The 22,113-nt window shown below is 33.2% G+C and overlaps 1 protein-coding gene across 1 annotated transcript; it reads left to right on the top strand.

Moving 5' to 3' along the window:
* Positions 1–455: 455 nt before the first annotated feature.
* LOC125062316 (laminin subunit gamma-1) lies at positions 456–18,716 on the top strand. The gene is made up of 29 exons (XM_047668143.1): positions 456–655; positions 2,776–2,894; positions 3,765–3,913; positions 4,323–4,440; positions 5,183–5,366; positions 5,741–5,946; positions 6,566–6,669; positions 7,470–7,655; positions 8,650–8,875; positions 9,160–9,374; positions 10,077–10,291; positions 10,386–10,749; positions 10,974–11,159; positions 11,682–11,879; positions 12,558–12,727; positions 13,472–13,596; positions 13,675–13,830; positions 14,288–14,408; positions 14,533–14,717; positions 15,699–15,816; positions 15,971–16,212; positions 16,288–16,492; positions 16,593–16,830; positions 16,904–17,106; positions 17,211–17,292; positions 17,370–17,458; positions 17,535–17,664; positions 17,750–17,843; positions 17,914–18,716. Exons 1-29 carry the CDS (start codon positions 461–463, stop codon positions 18,062–18,064), a joined length of 4,974 nt encoding a protein of 1,657 aa, XP_047524099.1. The 5' UTR covers positions 456–460; the 3' UTR covers positions 18,065–18,716.
* Positions 18,717–22,113: the final 3,397 nt, after the last annotated feature.

Genomic DNA, 22,113 nt, shown 5'->3' with positions numbered 1-22,113 from the left:
CAATATCTTAAGTGGTGACGTGTGGTCGAGAGTGCATTTTAATTTAAAAGTAAATCGTCCTTAGTAAGGGAGTTTACAATTCTAAGGGTATGTTAATTTTTTATTAAATTATGGTAACCAAAAAATAAGATTCGTACACTGCTGGATATTGTTCCTCTCACCGTTTACTGAACAGAAAATAAAATAAAGTTATATTAGTCTTGCAATCCACACGTTTCATACAAGAATAGTAACTTGTTTGTTAGCTTGATTATCTTTTTAACGTGTTTTATATTAAATAACTTGAGTTAACAATTACATGAGTATACTTTGTCTAATCTCGCCCTGAGGATTAGTGATTAGTTTTATAGAGCCAGAAGTTTGCATTAGTTCTGCCGTAAACTGTTTTAGTCTCTGTGAGGCCGGAGCCTGTTCGGCAGATTGTTCTCAATTCATCTATGACGTAGTGTTGTGAAACAAGATGAGCGTCAGTGCTCGTTCGGGCAGCACGCGCGTCGACGCGAGCTCCACGCGCTTTAACAAAATGGCGTGGACTTTTATTTATATACACTTTCTAACGTTTGTAGCTATAGCATCGGCGCAGGATTACTACCACACACCCAGGATAGGATCGCAGAAACTTGCTTCTTGCTATAACAATGACGGGCAGCCGCAAGTGAGTGAAACCCTTTTATTAAAGTGGAGCTTTTAAAACTTTATCGTCCGTGTTCTTTTGGTATAACTAGTATAGTTATATGAATTTATACTATGTCGCCCGTGACTCATAAGAAAGTTTACATCTTATATTTGCCGATATATTTCACAGGCAGGTAATTTGTATTGAGCGTATCGTGATAATTGCAAAATTAACAAATTGTCTGACACCAATACGAGTTCTGTGTACTTTGTTTTACGAATAATGCAGGGAGAGACCTGCTATGATAAATGATTACGTTGAAATATTTATAAGATTATATACGATGAAAGAGTATTAAAAGGTTCCTGCGTTTTTCATACACTGAAAATTAGTATTAACTTAGGTTAATTTCTCCGCACTCTTTTCACACGTATTTCTATAATTTAGCTCCGTTTACATTCATAATTTATGAATGTAATCTACCTATGAAATGTATCCCTTTGATATAGACAAATCACAAAATTAATTTTATGTCTATACATTATTTCGTTAACAATAGCGATTCGTTAGATTACATCTTAGGGTTATCATAGTCCAAATTAAACATCGTAAGTCCATTGATACTTATAATGAGTTCGTTTACTCTGGTGGCCTAATGTCTTGTTATCGGGGGCCAGCGGAACCCGCTTATCATCGCATCCGTTAACACATCACAATTCGTATCAAATTTAACTTAAATAAGAACGTTAATGAATCAAAATTTAAGACTATCATCGCATGTATAGTTGCGACGCACTTATCTCGAGCTTACAAGTATCCGCTCAAGTGATTTCCACACATACGGTGTACTCTACTACTCACTTATAATATATGGTTTAAATTTACCCGTCTTCGCTGTTCATAACAATTTTTAAACGACTTCAAAAACCGAAGATAGAGGTATCAAGAACGTATTTTTTTTACTTTTCTTGAAAATTTCTTTCTTACCATGTGATCTTATGCTAAATCAGTATTTGCTATTTATTGTCAACACTGTTTGATGCATATATATATATAATATATAACTTTCTTTTAATACTTGCTTGCCACGTGGTTTTATACAGGGATATTATTAACTTCCTATGCAATTCATTTCTTAATAGTAAGTAGTAATTATTATTAATTATAAACCAAATGTATTATTTAAAAATTATTTTTGTACTTCTACCTATAGCTAAAGACATATCTGCAATAACTTTTATCGTTTATTTATAATTATTTAAATTTTTGAACTTAGAAAACATATATTTCTTTAGTATAGATTGAATTTTCTAATTATTTAATTGACATATTTTCTGAATAAATAAATTGGACAAATAATATACATATGTAATTATAAACTCCTGTGTGCCCTATTAACGGCAAAACCGCCAAGCTACGATGATGTGAATGTCCTGCGGCATGCTATTTATAGTAGAACTATTTTGGCGGCAAAACTACTTACCACCTAGACGGGAAACGTAAACCTGTTTCCGTATTGTCAATCTATTAGAAATATCCTGGTAAGTGTTAGGTATTGTACTACTTTTAGTAGGTAAAACTTGCTGAGTTTCTTGCCCGTTCTTCTCAGAACAAGGCCTCCTGGTAGTTTTGCGAACGGATGGCGTAGTGTTGCTCTTTCGCGAACTTTGTAAACGTTTTTGACATTCATAAGCATGCCCTAAGACGCATCTAATCTGAATAAACGTATTTTGATTTGATTGATTGAAGGAATCGAATCTGATAACTTACTTGCCTGGTGATAAAATCAATGAAAGGATACAGAATGTGTCAAAAATTTTAGAACAACACTCCTGTATACATCATTGTGCGGCATTTTTAAGGGGTGGGTAAAAGTTACAGAAGTCTTAGGTGTATATTTTATTAATTTAAATATGTTTTTATGGGATACTACTATCAAGGCTTACCACACACACGTTATAACTTGAATTTCGCATTCGTTTTCGTCTAATAAGAGCGTTTTTATTTATTTAGCTTACAAAAATGATTGTTCCTACATTTGAAAAATATTTCTTTCTGTCTATGTAAAACCAATTATCTTTTTAATCGACTTCAAAACCCCAAGGACTTGTAAAATGTCTATAAATGAAACGAAACTAAGCTCATGTTATGTTATACAGAGATGTATTCCGGAGTTTGAGAATGCTGCGTTCATGGTACAGATGGAAGCGACAAATACATGCGGTGATAATGGTGTGAAGATGTACTGTATTCAGACTTCAGCTGGAACTTCATCAAGGTAACGAACATATATCAATATTATACTATTGCAATGTGAGTGTTCGTGGAAAACGTGACTCAATGCAGTAAAGACTTCTCCAGTGAGTTTAATAGGACACAGCTAATAAATAATTTTATGTCTCAAACATGTCAAAGAGCAGAAACCTGTGTAATGCTCATTCTCACTTATATAAAATTATGAGTACATGTAACAAATATTTCAATTAATTATATAGGTACCGAAATTGTAATGTAATATAAACTAGAATAATACTATAATAAATGGACAAGGCTGATGTAATTCATGTACATAGGACAAAATTTGTTTAACATTACGTAAATAATTGCGCGACTATTGAAAACACATGTTCATCGTATATTAATCCATTCTAGCGTTTAAAAATCAAACGCTAGAATGGATTAACCTTTTGAAGTTGTTATTTGGGAAGATTATAAGGAAGATAATAAAGAATGTACTTATTAATCGAGTAATACGATCGATAAGACGAGATCAGCATAAGTATTCAATATCATATAACAATCGTTGCACTATATATTTAGTATTTATTTTACAGATTACATAAATTATTAGGGATGCAACTCTTCAGGCAACCATAGTAAAAAATGGGTGCAGGAAATCCATAATAATATTAATAAAAATAAAATTACGAGCAACAATAAAATATCAAATAAAAAAACACTTAAAGCTAATCTTAAGGTTCGACACAATACAAAATGCTATAAGAAAATACACGAATTACAAGTCACAATTGAGCTGGATATGATATTGTTAAGTTGTTAAGAAGACTTTTAAAATACGTTGCGGAGGGTATACAATATTTATTAATTAAATAATAATAAATTATATTAATGTGTTTAAATATTACAGGTCCTGTGATTACTGTCAATCCAACCAGTTTTCAAGCTATTACCTCACCGATCTCCATTACGAGCAAGATAATCAGACATGGTGGCAATCAGAAACTATGAAAGAAGGCATTCAGTACCCAAATCAAGTCAATTTGACTCTGCATTTAGGTGAGCAATATATTAATATTAGTTTATTTAAAACCTTAACCTTAACTATTGAAACCCCCGTGACTGGTACTACCAGTCCAGCCCATACATAAGCTGCAATTGTATTTTTGTGCATACAATATTTTAAACTATCTAAATATACCAATATTGTAGGGGATAGCATTATTAATAAATTTGTTTATCTGATTCCAAGTGAAAAAAAAACTCACTATAATATAAATTATGTATATATTTCCGTGAATTTGCGGTTTGCGCACGTAATTTTCGGCGAAACAATAATTATTTCGGGTTTCCAGGCACTTAATGATTTACTTAACCATAGGAAATAAATATTAGTCCCGTGCTCCATTGGGTTTTGGGACTTAAAAAATATTGATTTAACTATACTAAATTTAATTTATATTCACAGGAAAGGCTTACGATATCACATATGTTAGAATTGTATTCTATTCGCCCCGGCCTCAAAGTTTTGCAATATACAAAAAGCTAAGTGAGGACTCTGATTGGGAACCATATCAGTACTTCAGGTAAATTAATTAATTAAATCTATATATATAAAAGAAAGTCGTGTTTGTTACAACACTTATAACTCGAGATCGGCTGGACCGATGTTAGTTATGTCTTTTTTGATGGATTTTTCCCCACTCCGAATAGCAGAATAAGTAATAAAATATCGGATAAGTTATCGAATAACAATAAATAAATAAATTAATTTTACGAATGCACACGGCATGTGGTGACATTTGTTGACAAAACTACGCATCATTTTACGTCGAATTCGTGTCACTTCAAGAATTTCCGAACTTGAGGTAAATGAGGAGATGCATAACCAGGCTTTGATCTTGATCGAAAACATGTGTTACCTCATCAAAAAATGTTGTAAAGCAGAAAGTGCTTTAACATGCAGTATCGCAATATTGGCGATAGAGAGAAGAGGCCTAATGTGTAAAACTGCCATTCTTCTTTTGCAATGGCAAGCAATAAAACATTTCTCTATTTGCAAAAAAAGTTATCACCTTAATGAAATCCTAAAATAATTTTAACTGAAGTAACAACGATATTATTATTAAGGCGGAACGAAGTTAGCCGGGTCAGCTAGTAAGTAATATATGTTATGCCAGTATGTGCTAAGTAATTTAATTACAATTAGAGTTACTAATCTCCTTTATTATAATTGGTACTAAACAAATAATATAGCGCTTGATTGTTTACAAATCAGTATCAATAATCGGTGCCAGAATTTACATGAATAAATATGGATATTTTTAGTGCGTCATGCCGTGATACATATGGTGTTTTGGAACAACGTGCCGCAGAAATGGGAGCCGAAACAAGAGCGCTTTGTACCAGCGAATATTCCGATATATCACCGCTGTCGGGTGGTAATGTTCTGTTCTCCACACTCGAGGGTAGACCCTCAGCCTACACATTTGATAGTAGTCCAGAATTACAGGTAAGGGTTTACAGAATAAGCAATATAAAAAATAAATATAACCATTAATATTTGCTTAATTTTGCTTTGATAAAAATAAAACGATATTTTTATAACGTATTGTAAGCTAATTACAGACAGAAGGAAATTTTTATTTTCAAAGAGATACAAGAGTGAAGGCGGAACAATAAATAATTTAAAATGCTAATACGTTTGTGAATAAAGAATGTGGTATTTTTAGAATGGCCACTTACAAAGCCTTTGATTTAAACGGCTGTAATAGCAATTTCTATTGTGTTTTTCTAAATGTTAAAAAATTCAAGTTAATAGGCCTATATATAAAGATTGTAAGATAAAACAAATTCTACAGACTATTTGTATGAACATAATTTTAGGAATGGGTAACGGCGACAGATTTGCGCATCTCATTGGACCGCCTGAACACATTTGGAGATGAAATATTCGGTGACACTCAAGTATTACAATCGTATTGGTATGCCATTGCCGATGTAGCGGTCGGAGCCCGTTGCAAATGTAACGGCCACGCCTCGGTATGCGACACCCATGAGCTCCCAGATGGAACTCGGGCGAGATATTGCAGGTATATGTCATTCACATAATTAAATGCGCTTAAACTGAATGCAGTTCATATTATTCAGCAGATGTTAATTATTATGCTCTGGTTGGGAAAGAACAGAGGACTTGGTAGAATAATTTCAGGAATGGGTAAACGTGATAAAAGAAGCGATTATGCCTCGCGCAGTTTCACACATCACTAACCATACCATACTATGTATGGTAGTACATACATTTTTACACGCTTTATATTAGCTTCACCTGTATGTATGTATGTATGTAAGTATGTATGTAACCGACTCCTTCGGACTCGATTTTGACCCACTTTAAACGGACAGATTTTATTCAAATTTTGCGCACCTGTCAAAGATCGATGACGATGTAATAATCCGAAAAAAAAAAAAAAACTAAACAATAAAAATTTTACCATACTAGTACCATATCGGTACTTATGTGTGCTAATTTAAGAATGGAAAATGCTAAAATATTGCAAATTTGTTTCACGTGTTTCAAAAAAACCCGATTGATCTTTAAATAATAGTTACACAGTTATTTTTTATACTTATTCATAATTAGAAATTCAATTCGCAGATTAGATATAAATGTGTTGTACTAATATTAATATATTTTTTATTCTTCCACAGATGTGAGCATAATACAGCTGGGCGAGAGTGTGAAAAATGTTTAGATTTCTACAATGATGCACCTTGGGGTCGCGCTTCACCCACAAACGTTCACGAGTGTCAAGGTTTGTACCTTTATTCAAGTTTTTTTTTTAATTTTTGCTTTCTGAGCTATACGTATTTTTTAATTCTCACTGCTAGTAAATGTTTTATGAACTTCGTCTAGCGTGGCTTATATTTTTCCACATTATATTAAAGACAATAAAAAATATGCGATGTTTTGCAAAAGCGACTGTTATTACTTCAGGAATCATAAAGTATTCAGTTATATTCTGTTGCCGAGGTTTCATATAACGCATTATTTATACTAATTAAATACTTTGGTAATTATTGCCTGTTTCGATGTTGGTTTCGTCTTCAATCATCTCAGATTGAGTTATGTTTCATCACTATCCACGTACAATCCTAATTGTCGAACATTTTGTGAACAATTGTAATTTCTACTAGAGCTATTTTGATGCGAAGGTGTTGGCAGAAGTGCATAAGCGAATTTATTAATATATGTAAATATTGTAATTATTAATAAATTGTTTAAATAGAAGCGAAAGAGTACCCTATCCAACTCCAAATATTTATAATTCGCAACAACTAGCAAAAAAAATTCATTATTTTCCTCCCAATGGCGTCTGTTTAATTTTGTGTTATGGTGTATTTAACAATGCTTCAGTTTTATCTTCAATCTTTTCAGTTGTATCCGTCGGGCTATGCATAATTTTATATCTGTCGCGGCTTTCAACAAAAAATGTCTGATAAAGCATTTAGATTTTATAATTAAATCAACACATCGTTATATAAACTTTGCGAATGTATAAAATGCGATATTGTTGAAAGTACATCATAACCTTTTTCTATGATTATTTTGCAGCGTGCAATTGTAACGGATTTTCGAACAAGTGTTACTTCGACAAGGATTTGTATGAGCGCACTGGGCATGGTGGGCACTGTATGGATTGTGCTGAGAACAGGGATGGTGCAAATTGTGAACGTTGTAAGGAGAACTTCTTCCAAGGCACTGAGGATATCTGCATGCCCTGTAATTGTAACCCTACAGGTGTGTTCATATTGACTTCAATTTCAAGTTAGATTATTACCGTGTTCCGGCTGTGCACAAATGTATTTTGAATTCATAATTTGTTTTTGCGGCGTAGGTAATAATCGTTAGAAAATCAACGTGCTCAATCGACTAAATGTGTCAGTCACAAATAACTGATCTTGTCCACGTTTCTCATATCACCACCTATGCAAACACCTCATTTATATGGCGCAGGCCGGACCTACAACGGCCACTTTTTAACCCTCAACTTGTTTAAGCTATGGAATATGCATAATAAATATCCTGCATCAGGAGCACACCCCACAGACACACCCTCATGTACACATTCACACCATCACACATCACAGCCAAACTAGGTATTAATTAGTTAAGTGTATTTTTAAAATTTTATTGATTTTATCCTTATGCAAATGTTTGAAACCTTTTTGTATATATTAAGTATTACATCTTTTGATATATCTTTAGTATATTTTTTTTTGTTATATATAATTTATGTTAGCAGTAGGATTACGAAATAAATAAATAAAAAACCAGATAATAGAAATAACATAGGTCCAAATAAGACACAACGCTACGAAATATAAGTCGTAGAAACTATGAATTATAGCTTTGTTATCACTCTATACATACTGTAACGCTTATTCTGTAACCGAATATACACACACATAGATATGTGGGTTAATAACAGAGAAATTTATAAGCGAACAACGATGGGGTGGCGGCGCTAATCTGAGAGGATTAATTTAGCTGCTACATCATTCTGTTCAATCGTCTAGATGGGTCCACAGACAGCATTATGATATGTGAACACTGATAATACAAAACAATAAAATTTAACAGGTTTTTGAAGTCGGTTAAAAATTGTCATTTTTTTATTTTTATAATCACTTTGGAAATCATTTGATATACTATTTTAACGTCGACTGCACTCAGCTGTGTGTCAATTTGTTACTATATATGTTTTATAAATAAATAAATAAAATTATTTTAGGATCTCGCAGCTTGCAATGTAATGCTCAAGGCAAGTGTCAATGCAAGCCCGGAGTGACTGGAGAAAAGTGCGACATGTGCGCACCAAATCACTACGACTTCACGAATCAAGGATGCAAGCCGTGTGGCTGCAATGAATCTGGCAGTTACAGCAACATGCCGCAATGTGACCCAACTACCGGCATTTGTTTGTGCAAAGAAAATGTCGAAGGCAAGCAATGTCGAGAGTAAGTTTTTTTAACGAATATTTCATTGGTTAATTAGAGCTAGACTGTATCTTTGAAATTACATTTCATCTCATATTAAACTGTAACAATATGCAAGTTGACAAAATCTGTAGTGTTATCTTAACAAGGTTCAAAACGAAGATTCACAAATTATTTTTAAAAACTTCGGTACCACAGTTTCCTGTTAGAGGAATGGTAACCATGGTAACGAATTAGTAGTCGAAGAGTATATTAAGTATAAGTTATTAGAAATTGAGTGTTCAAAGATTTTTTTTTTGTTCCAGATGTAAACCTGGTTATTTTAATTTGGATCTCAATAATGAATTTGGGTGTACGCCGTGCTTCTGTTTCGGACATTCCTCGCAGTGTAGTTCGGCACCAAAATACCAAGCGCACGAGCTTAGCGCTCATTTCATTCGGGATGCCGAAAAATGGTCTGCAGAAACAAGTGACAGGAAAACAACCCAACTTCAATTTAATGCTAATACACAAAATATAGGTAACTATAGCTTATTCTCTTCCGAAAACTATATCCTTGAAATCCTATCTCATAACTCTCTTCTTGGTGGATTCTTTAAGGTCTCTGCAGTTAAGATATGGAATTCACTTCCCGTCCCTATTCGCTTAGCTCCTTCCCTATCTTCCTTTAAATTTCTTCAGTACAAATATTATCCGTCCACATCGTATCCCTAACTTTCGTACTAACTACTAACTGACGTGAGACTGATGTTAAATTATCGTGATTCATGTGCACTTTTTATTTTTCATGCATCCTTTATTAGTATAGTTTGTTTTTTGTTCCTGATCAGTTTTTTTGCTTAATAACTATATATAATATGTATTTTTGCCCTTCTGGTAGGCTACCTTATCTAATTTAATACATTTTTTATTGACACAGTGATTGCCCGGAAGAGATCGCTCGAAAGCGATAAGACCGCCGGTTGCTCTCCTTTTCATTTAATTATGTTCAATTTTTATATTGTAATTCAACGAAGTGTTAATAAATTAATAAAGTATTTAAATGATAAGGGATATTTTGAAGTACGCCCAAGCATTAAGCATAAGCATATACCTTTCAAATTAATTAGTTGCTAAGTATTGAAATTTCATAATTGTGAATTGCTCACACATTGCTCTTCCCAATCTTTAAAGTTATAAAACTGAGAATTTTAATTTCTGATTTGTAATTAATATGTTTTAGCTATCAGCTCTAAAGGATCTGAAGTTGTTTACTTCGTTGCATCTAATCAATTCCTTGGGGATCAACGCGCATCTTATAACCACGATTTAAAATTCACGCTGCGTCTAGGTGAAAATAGAGGTTATCCATCTTCACAAGATATTATACTGGAGGGCGCGCAAAGTTCTGTATCAGTTAATATCTATAGCCAGAATAACCCTGAACCAGCCGATCAGGTAATTTAATTTAAATCGCTGTGCGAAAACTATGCGATGGCTCACTTAGCGAATAGTGTTTTATGTAATTAATAATTTAATTACATTGTTACAGGAGCGCGAGTACAAGTTTCGGCTTCACGAGGACCCTAGATATGGCTGGACCCCGACTTTAACCAATTTCGAATTCATGTCAATTCTACAGAACCTAACGGCTATAAAAATAAGGGGAACTTACAATAAAGGTGGCCAAGGGTACCTTATGAATTTCAAACTGGACACAGCGAAGATTGGACGAGAGAAAGGTTCTGCACCAGCGAATTGGGTGGAGAAATGTTCGTGCCCTAAAGCATATGTTGGTGACTATTGTGAGGAATGTGCTCCAGGATTTAAACACGAACCAGCTAACGGAGGCCCTTATTCCGCATGTATACCCTGTGATTGTAACGGCCATGCTCACATTTGCGACACAGCTACTGGTATAGTATTGAACTATTTATATACCTACTTTACCCCGCTTATAAAATTCCGAGAGATACGATTTGCATGCCTAAGATATATCCGACCTATATCCTTATTTACAATACGTTTTCGATAAATAAAATACCTAATTCTAGACATTCAAGCTAAAAATATTAGATTAATAGATAACTGATGTGAACTGAACCAATAATGTGCAATAACACAAGTGTTTCTACTTTAGGTTTTTGTATCTGTAAACACAACACAACTGGAAGCAATTGTGAACTATGTGCAAAAGGGTTTTACGGAAATGCCATTTCTGGCACAGCAGATGATTGTAAACCGTGTCCATGTCCTAAAGACAGTGGATGTATCCAATTGATGGACCAAAGCATCGTATGTACCGACTGTCCAGTTGGTTACGCCGGTAAGGATAGTTTTAACCCACACAAAACTCATGCTTGCATAAATTTATAACTTACCGCACATAATAAATAAAAAGTGTGTGTGTACAAAGTACACATGTCAGAAGTGAAACTTCAGTGGCAAACTAATCTTGAAGTGTTGATCATATTTATACAAATCTAAAAGTTTAGATTTCCGATACTTAGAGGGACGGAAAAAGGAAGATATGTTAGGAATTTAATGAATTTAATTGTCATTAAAATATTAAGCATAATAAATAATGTGACGGTATATTTTATTCCAACGCCGATAAAGAAGTTTGACTTCAAAAAGGAACATGGCGCGTAACCGAAAAACGTGACGTAACGAAAAAATGTTACACTAAATTTTTTTCCAACCCCGATAAAGAAGTTTCACTTCAAAAATGTTTTTTTTTTTAAATCTATTTATTTACATTTACGTAATTGATTAAAATAATAATTTGTGTTAAGTGCTAAATTTCTATGTAGGCTAATCTAATACATATAAAATTTGCTTTCAATAGGTCCAAGGTGTGAAGTTTGTGCTGACGGACATTTTGGTGACCCTACTGGCCAGTTTGGACCTCCCACACCGTGTGAAGAATGCCAATGTAACGGTAACGTGGACCTGAATGCGGTTGGGAATTGTAACAGGACTTCTGGAGAATGTCTTAAGTGCATTTATAATACGGCAGGGGATCACTGTGATAAATGTTTAAGTGGTAAGTACTAGCCAACAATATATATTGTATTCGAGTCCAACTTCTCAATAGGGTATCGGGTAGACAAATTCAATTCATTCAAAAGTGTTATTGAGAGTAATCTAAACGGGACTTTGAAAGCGATATGGACTACATGAACAATCATTAATTATTTATCAATCTTGTTTTTTTCTAAAATAGGCGCAGTAATAGTTGGGAATATTTTTAATAAATAATTATGTGTGAAATATGAAAACTTCTAGGTAATATGATAAAAGCAATTTTTTTTTTTGTTACAATAAAAAAAAATCATATTTTGTATTAAGTTATTATGTTAAAGGAGAGTTTTGTGCACTGCAACGCCATCTTGGCTAAAGAAACCTTTTGATTCATAATATTACTAGTAAATAATCTTGCCAAATAGCCTATATTAATCATTTTTGAAAGCTAGATAAACGAACCCGGGACTTCCGGTTTATTCGGCATTGTGAATGTATCGTACTAAGTAATCCACGAAAGTGATAATAATGTTATATACTTTTAAATAAATTCAATCCTGAAAGAACCTTATACCAACAAGTTAAATTGGCAATTAGTTAAGCATTGTTTCCTCTGGAACTGAAGAATTCCTTGTAATTGTTAATTAAAAACTCTAATTAGTTTTTAGGGCAGCGATTTAATACCTTTTATTATGATCAGGTTATTATGGAGATGCGCTTGATCAAAACGAGAAGGGTGATTGTAAGCCTTGCGAATGTCATGAAGCTGGAACTTTGGAGAGTCCAGAGGGCCCGCCGCAATGCGATGGTCTAACAGGTTTCTGCTCCTGCAGGTCCCATGTTATAGGCAGAAATTGTGATAAATGTGAAGTAAGTCAGTTTCAACATTGGATTGTGTCTCTAAAATATAAGACTTCAAAAAATATCACTTAACGAGTTATATTTGCGTTTGAATAAAATTGAATGTTATCACAATTTTGGTTCATTATTAACATACAGAAAAGGCATTTATTTGAAGCACATAAACATATTTATATAAAAGAAATACGAACACAATAACTTTAATCAAAAATGGGACACTGACTACTATCTTGGGGTGACATAGAACAAAAACAATAAAAAATATATCAAATTAGAAACCAACATAAGTAGTTTAGAAATAAAATATGTTTGTTTTTGTTATCGACGAACATACTTGTAGGATAACCCAATTCATAAAAAATGATCTATCTCTTTGCATTCTCGATGAGACGAGTTTAAATGGTACAGTTTGACTTATTTAGTGTTTAAGCATTTTTATATACGGGGGCGCAGGGGTCTAATAATCTAATATCCTACCGCCATTTTTTTGTTGAGAAATTCAGTTGTTAGTCAGTGACCCCCAAAATCAATAACAAGCCGTAATTCTTTATGCGTAAATTCAAGTCAAATCAGTTACATAGATAACCTTAGTTTCGAGTTTACAAAATAACTATTGATTAGATTTTTAACATAAGTAGCAACCTTAAGGGCGCATCGCTACGACGGTTTTCACAAACATAGCACGACTTGCCTAATGTAGATTACAATAGATGGCGCTATTCTAAATAAATTATTTACCGTTTTTATTTTTAGGACGGCTACTACAACATTAATTCAGGCGAGGGATGCAAACCATGTGATTGCAACCTTGAAGGTTCTTATAATACATCTTGTGACGCCGCAACTGGTCAATGTTACTGCAAGCCTGGTATCGATGGGTAAATATATTCATAATATTGTACATACTTAACGAAATAAATGTTGAAGTATTTCTGATAATTACGTTTTTTTTTTAGGATTCACTGCGACCGTTGTCTCGCTTATCACTACGGTTTCTCGGTAGAGGGCTGTCGTGACTGTGATTGTGACGAGTGGGGTTCAACAGATTACCAATGCGACAAGTTTGGACAATGTTCCTGTCAAGAAAATGTTGAAGGTCGGCGATGTGATAGGTACGTTATATACAAGATAAGAAGTACTCATTTGTACTATTAAATTTTGTTTACGCTGTGATAAAAACCTATCTGTAGTTTAGTTACAACATTATTGTTGAAGATTAGAACCGCTAGAGAACGCCACTATTGAAAAAAAATAGAGGGGTTTTGATAAATAAATAAATAATCATTTGCTGATAGATATTAAGTATTGGACTAAATATTTATTACTTTAGGCATATTTAGTTTGTATTTAGAATATAAGTTAAACATCATTTAAGGTTTTTTTTATTCATTGTTTAAGATATTAAAGAAATGCCCAAAATAATCTCCAGACTTGAACAAAATTTAATGAGACAGTAGTCTGTTCTATGCCAGAATCCGTCAATAACATAAGCAATTTACGCTATATATGACAAATATTAATCCAAAAATCATACGATATCTTAACTTTATATTAATACTAATTATGCAGGTGTATGGAAAATAAACGACGACGAGCTGATGGTCAAGGCTGTGAGGACTGTCCGGCTTGTTATAATCTCGTTCAAGATGCTGTTAATCAACACAGAAAGCAACTTAAAGAGTTAGACGATGTAAGTAAAACACATTCTCCAAGTATGAGTATGTAATAAATATTGTTGTGTTTTTCATTTATTTTACACTCACCATTATGTAGCTACATACCTGTTACCGTACATAATATAGTAAAACTTACAGATATTAGCCAAAATCTCTAAAGCCCCAACAGTTGTTGAGAACGCCGATTTCGATAAAGAATTGCAACGCGTAAGAGGAGAAATAATGAGGCTTATGGAAGAAGCTCAGGCTCAACTTGGAAATGGCCCAGGAACTAGTTTAACGAGTAATTTAGCCGAACTTGCCGATCGATTGTCCGATGTCAGGTAAACTTTTGTCGGACTGACTGGTATTTATTGATACTAAGGGTCTGTTTCACAATGTACGGATTAGTTCTACATAAGTTCCAAATTAGCTATTTATTACTTACTAGCTGACCTGGCTAACTTCGTTCCGCCCTACAACCTTATAATATCGTTGTTACTTTAATTTAACTTATTTTAGGATTTCATTAATGTTAAGTATTACATTAATAGAACTTTTTTGCAAATACAGAAATGTTTTATTGCTTGCCATTGCGAAAGAAGAATGGCAGTTTTACACATTACGCATCTTCTCTCTAGCGTCAATATGGCGATACTGCATGTTAAGCACTTTCTGATATCCAACATCTTTTGATCAGGATCAAAGCATGGTTATTATTTATGCATCTCCTCATTCACCTCAAGATCGGAATTTCTTGAACTGACACGAATTCGACGTAAAATGATGCGTAGTTTTGTCAACAGATGGCACCATCTGGATTTGCATTCGTAAAATTAATTAATTAATTTATTGTTATTCGATAACTTATCCGATATTTTATTGCTTATTCTGCTATTCGGGACGGAAACAAATCCAACAAATCAAAAACGATGGCAATCGGTCCAGCCGTTCTCGAGTTATAAGTGTTGTAACAAACACGACTTTCTTTTATATATATAGATTGGTAGGATTAACACTATTGTTGCGTTTCACGACTGTCAGATTGCGCTATTCGTCACATAAAGTCCATCATAGGCTATGAGTCCGATGAATGTCAAATAGCACAATTTATCTTACAAATAATTTATGTGTTGCATAGCTATTTGGTACTTTATCCATACAATGTGAAACAGACTCTAAATATTTTAAATTGTTTCGCTAATGCACTATTACTTTAATACTTAGAAAATGTAATTATTAAAAAACACAGCTTTAATTTTCATCGACAAAGAAAGTGATCAAAAACCAACTAAAAATAAGTACAATACAATATTGGGTTTCAGGAACATGCTTTATAAAATAGAAGATGAAAGTTACGAAGGCAATGAATCCGTAGAAAAGAGTAAAGGAAATGTTTCCAAAGCCGAAGATATCATTGAGGCAGCACAGAAGGAAATTAATGTGAGTATGGCGGGATGTACCAAGTTTATATATATTTCTATAGCATATTTTAAACAAACATCTACAAAATTAACCAGTATCTAACATTTCTGTTTTTGGATTTGTAATAACCGATTTTGAATTGACGTAATGTAACAACAATTTTCATATTTAGAGTGCAATGGAATATCTTGATGGTGAAGGAGCAGCGGCTCTATCTAAAGCTCGAAACAGATCTGATCAGTTTGGTAAACAATCTGTGGATATGTCAGCTTTAGCTAAAGAATCTCGTTTATTGGCTGAAAAATTAGAAAATGAGGCAAAGAATATAAAGGATATAGCAGAAAAAGCATTTAACACATCAATAGCGGCGTACCAAATTGCAAAAGATGGAATTACGAAACAAGCTAATATCAGGTATGTATCTTTGATTTAAATCAAGATAGATATCTTTTAATGTTAACTAAAATAATAAAATTAATATTTTTTTAGTAATGAAGTTCAAATGTTAGCAAATGAGCTCAATTCGGCTGCAGGAAAATTGGGTAGTATGACAGAATTAGCCGATCAGGCTCTGAAACGTGCTAAAACTGTATACGAAGAAGCACTTGGACTATATGCCGAAGTTAATACAACATTACTACCTGATATAAAACTCAGCAAACTACATCAGGACTCAATGGAGATGAATAGGACTGTATGTACTTAATTTGTTTCTTTTAATTTATATTAAATATTTTGTACTGTAACTTTTCATTAACTCACTTTTAAAACCCCATATTTAAATACAATTTTAGATCGAAGAAAAATCTGCAGAATTAGATCAACTCATAGCCAATAATCAAGAAACACTACGAGCTATAGCAGATGCTGTTCAGCATGGTAAAAACCTGTTGGATCAAGGCTTACATCGCCAGGATGAAATAAACGATCTCTTGGCAAAATTAGATGAAATACAGGCACAGGCTAAAAATGACGTTGAACTTACCAAAGCTACTTTGAAAGATGCAAATGAAATTTACCAAACACTTAAAGGTAATACAATTTATTATCTGCTCTTAGTATAGTTTGAATTAAATCTAAAAAAGTAATTAAAATTCTTTTGCAGAGTTCAGTGACCAAGTAACTGAATCACGGCAGTTAGCTGAACTAGCAACTCACGATATCCCAGAAGTTCAATCAAAAGTAGCGGCGGCTGAAGAAAGTATTTCGAGTATTATTGAAGAATTAAACACAGCAAGCGACAAGGCCAAAGAAGCTAGAGACTTGGCGCAGCAGGCACAAAAGGAATACGCGGATAAAGCATCCGAGGTAGGGCCTAATTAGGTTGTATCGATATGTGATTTCTTATTATTTAGTTTACGGTAGTATTATGTACGGTTCTAACTACTAACCATGACGCACTTATCTTTAAGGCCGCTCACGATATCCGAAAGAAAGCTTCTACTTCGCGAACAGAAGCAGGAAAGTTACGTGATGAAGCTGAAAAATTATCCAGTAAGTTTCAAATAGTTCTTGACTTCATAACGACGAGTTTTAATAGCTATATAACTAAAATTTGTATTTATTTACAGCCCGTGTAAAGGGAACAGCTCAACAAATAGAAACATTAGAAAAACACGCCGAAGAAAACATGCAACTAACAAGAGATGCTAAAATGAAGGTAACAAAATCCGGAATGCTTTAAAGGTAAAATATGTAATAAATAAAAACAGTATTTTATTAAAAATATATCTTAGGTTGGTCAAGCAAACACAGATGCAAGAGAAGCTGAAAAGCAAGTAACAAAAGGGCTCGAAGATCTTAAAGTTATCACGGAGGAATTACAAAACCTGCCAACGTTAGATGATGAAGCTCTCGATCGACTACGTAAGTTAAAAAAGATTACTTCAAAATAAATATTAATATAATCTTTGATAACATTTTATTACATAATATATCGTTGTTTCTACAGAGAAGAGCTTAGATGAAGCCGAAAAGGCGCTTCAAGTACAAGATCTAGAGGGAAAGATTAAGGCGTTAACGGAGGCTAAAAATAACCATCAAAGGTAAACAGCAAACTTATATTTCTCTTTACTATAATAAAGCATTTTCTTTTAAATTACAATTGTTTTGCAGATGGATAAAACAGTACCAAGATGAGCATATTCACCTAAGTGGCGAGGTGAACAACATCAAGGATATCTTAGATCAACTCCCGGAGGGTTGCTTTAAGAGAATCGTACTTGAACCCACTGAACGTCCGAGCAGACCAGTCAATTTTAGATAGATTTTATTTACATTTAATAATTTACGACATACAATGACCATATGTTACGTGTATTTCAATTTTATAAATGAGATAAAGCATATTGTACGAGTATTAATAATGTTCGATCGAGAAACAACTGCAATCAATCAATTGGCACAAATATAGAAACAACAAGTTGAAATAAGAAAATTGCAGCTATTACTGTCAATTGTAAAATTATCTCTGCGTTTTATAATATGTATGTATAGCGAATGCACATGAATAATATTTGTCGTAATTGATATTTAAAATGAAAATAGGTCAGATGTATCGTAAATTATTAATAGGTACTTAAGTGTTTTTAATATTTCCAGCATTTCGTACTTAGATTAATTATGATAAGTCCTTTAATTCTACCATACGAGTTATTTTGTTTGCCTTTGTGTGCCATATTTGCTGGTACGTTTTGTAAATACTTATAAATAATATTCTTTAACTAGTTAAGGATTTTATACGGCATAAATAAATTGGTTCAAAAATACCCCTACATGGTTTCGCCAAAGAAATTAATCATGAAAGAAGAATGTTTGATGGCTTGCGTGATTTTATATACTATGTGACATTTAGGAGCATGAAGTAATGTATCGATTAAATATTATTTATTCGTATTACAATCCGATAATTTACAAAATCTGTTTTATTGGCCCCATTATGATCCTCATAATATATAATGTGTATCACACGAAAACAGATTTCTTATCATACTTCTCAATTTTTTTGGTTCAATTTGTATTTAGCAAATATTAATACTTCGTGTTTCGTAGATTATAGTGGTCTTGCCTTCAGGACTCTTGATAATTTCATCTCATACAGGTATTTTTTGGAAAAATCAAAATTGCTCTATTACATAAAGTTCTTATATCTATTAATGGAAGTTTTAGATTAAAACCGGGTTAATAATAATACGATTACGTCCACGATTCAGTCCAGGATAAACGTATGCCAAATTTAGCTGTATACGAGTGGAAATAACTTTAAAATATAGACACTCGACTCCGTGAGTATGCAAACGGTACAATTCCCGCGAGGCGCACAATTTATGGCAAGCATTCTGCTGAATTTTCTTTTGTTTTTTTACAAAAGTAACGTGTTTTATATGTATCCACTTCCACAATTTTCTTTTAAGGCTTACGTTTGTACTTTAACAATGTACACACAGTACAACATTACGTTAATTGATCTACTGATTACTTGATTTCATAGCTTGTCGTCGGGAAATGCGCTGCACATTTGAACATACCTAATCATTAGTTGATTAGGTATGTTTAATCTTTTTTGTTTTCTTTTTTTCCCTATTTTATCTTGAAAACTTGAATAGATTTATATTCTAAAAAAATATTTACTGATTTGTTATTATGTTCTCAAATTAAATTTAAATTAAATCACATCTTATGATGCAAAACAACGAAAGTCGAACGAACTAAATATAATGAATCTCCTTATTCTTGATTTTAAACTGCTACAAAAACATTTGCTGATACCCAACCTGATAATCCAAATCTACACAAGAAACTAATATTTCTTAGTAAGCGTTAACTAGTTGTTAACAAAACAAATTTAGTGGAACCAAATTGGTGAATATCTCACTGTCTGTGGGGGCCTGAGTTCGAAATACGGCGATCAAGTAACACTAAATAAATGGGCGAAAAAGTCCTCGGAGTGACCATCGTACCGAGACCCACAACTGCGGTGTTGATCGCCCTCTCGACCACTCGTTCCATGAATACAAAAAGGGGAGAGTGATTTCATCACGCGTTGGTCGTTTCGAGTGGAAAAACTGGGATAATCCGAAAAGTTTCCTTAATTAGTTTCGTACCAAACTACATCCCAGAACGAATTAAGCGTGAGATGAAATAATTCTGTATATCCTCTAAGTGCTTTAAGCTCCGTGATTTTATACATTTAAATTTTAATCATACCTATCGCTATAAATATGTACACTACGTATTGCTTTAATTATAGTCACCTAATCAAAATTTCGTTATAAAAGTATGCAATGAATTTGGTAACTTTTAAATTAAAAAACGAGCTTATGATTAATAAAAATCCCCATAATTTTTGCAATTTCCGCACGAATGGACATCATTCGGTTCTGTTTAATTTAGAGTCGAAAAATTAATTAGCTCTGGGAAGCTCTAATGAAACCAAGGACGGGGAAAACTCGCTAAGTTGCCTTGTAAGTGTCGTAAAAAGATGGTAATTTTTAATTTTTTTTTATTTCTCAAGCAATAAAACGCGTCCCTGTGTGGGAATACTTTTGCAGCTTCGTCGGACTTTTTGTAAGTATAAATTGAAGAAAAATAATTAAATTAATTTCAAGACTGTTTTTGATAGGTTTTTAGTTGTTGGTATTTCTTTATGAGCAAGTATGTCGTACCTAAGTGATACATTGGTGAATTTTGGGTCATGACGCATATAGATAGAAAACATTATGGGTATTACGACCTCTAGCATGATAGTCATAATTACTGTTCCTGTACTCGACGATAGAAAATATTGTTATATTCGCCACAGGGTATATTGAGTAGGATAATCTCTTTAAAATTATAAGCAATACTTTGGAATATATATAATAAGGGAAAATTAAATATACAACAGGATTTATATAAAAATCAGTAATAAATTGTGTCTGTAAAAATATACATAAATTGAGATTCAAAAGCTTTAATATTGTGACCGTATCATATCATACAGAAATCGATATATTTACCGCAGTAAACGTAACTTTTTTTCGAAAAATTAATTCCGTACCATTTGATTTGATTTCTTAAAAGGCCGGCAACGCACTCGCGAGCTCTCTGGCAATGAGAGTGTCCAAGGCCGGCGGTATCACTGAACATAAGGTGAGCCCGCTGCCCGTTTTTTTTGTGCAATAAAAAAATAAAAATCTCCTAGCTTTACTGAATTAAATAAAAGAATATTGTATTAATATTTACAGACAGAAATGGAAAGGAAACCTTTCAATCAATTACAGTTTTGTCGAGAATTTATATAGGTAGATATGTCGATGTAGATACTCTATATATATACAACATTGCGATCCATGGCGAGCGTAGTATAACTTTATTACAAGTGCTGCTCAAGTGTTCCACATAAAAGTAACATTATCCATATGATTGTATTGCCTTCACTTCTTAAGTGATGTAGCAAGTATTATTTTATAGTTTAATAATAATAAGAATTCTTTCCCACTGGTAAGAAACCTATTTTTACTCCACATCCGAATACAAAGGGACGTTGACTAATGACTAAATGTAAATAATTTTGAAATCTAAAGCTTACTTAATAAAATATGGCTTTGGGTATAATCGAGCTATTGTAATTTTATTATTTAGTATATTGGGAAACCTATTGTTAACAACTATACTAAATATAATCAACATCATCTTTTGCGAACTAGCGAACTGTGGAATCGACTCCCGGTGGGGGTCCTCAGAGATACGACCTCCAAATGTTTGAAAAGCGAGTCTACTGCTCCCTCAAAGGCCGGCAACGCACCCACTAAAAATGGGTGTCCATGGGCTGCGTAGACTGCCCTTTTTGGTCGTCCCGCAAGCTCGTTTGCCCCCCTATTATATATTTAAAAAAAATTTACCGCTGATTCGAAGACTGAACCTTTGTGAAAAGAATTATCCAAACCCTCCACGAGTTGAGTTACTCTCATGTTATAATGAACACCTATAATTCCTTGTATAGAATGAGGTACTATTGTTCCTCCAACTTCTCAGCTTTTCACCATTGTCTCAAAGTTAGCTTTATAAGATTATTTCCGCTCGTATCAACTACATTACCCCAAATCTAGAGTAGCTATTATTATGCTAAATTAGTTTGCATGTGTATACTGTATATAGTAGCATCTTGCATAGTTAAAATAAAATTCTTTGGAAATTTAGGAAAATTTTGATCTGTGTTATGAAAAATCTTTAAAAAAGCTGTCATTAAATATGCTGTTAGATGCCCTTGTACATATTATATAAAATATTTTCTTAGATCTAACTAGTATTAAATGTATGCATAAGAATTATACC

This window comes from Pieris napi, chromosome Z, assembly GCF_905475465.1.
Source record: "Pieris napi chromosome Z, ilPieNapi1.2, whole genome shotgun sequence".
Classification (NCBI taxonomy): Eukaryota; Metazoa; Arthropoda; class Insecta; order Lepidoptera; family Pieridae; genus Pieris; species Pieris napi.
The sequence above is the reverse complement of the archived record's forward strand: the minus strand, read 5'-3'. Positions and strand labels throughout refer to the sequence as shown.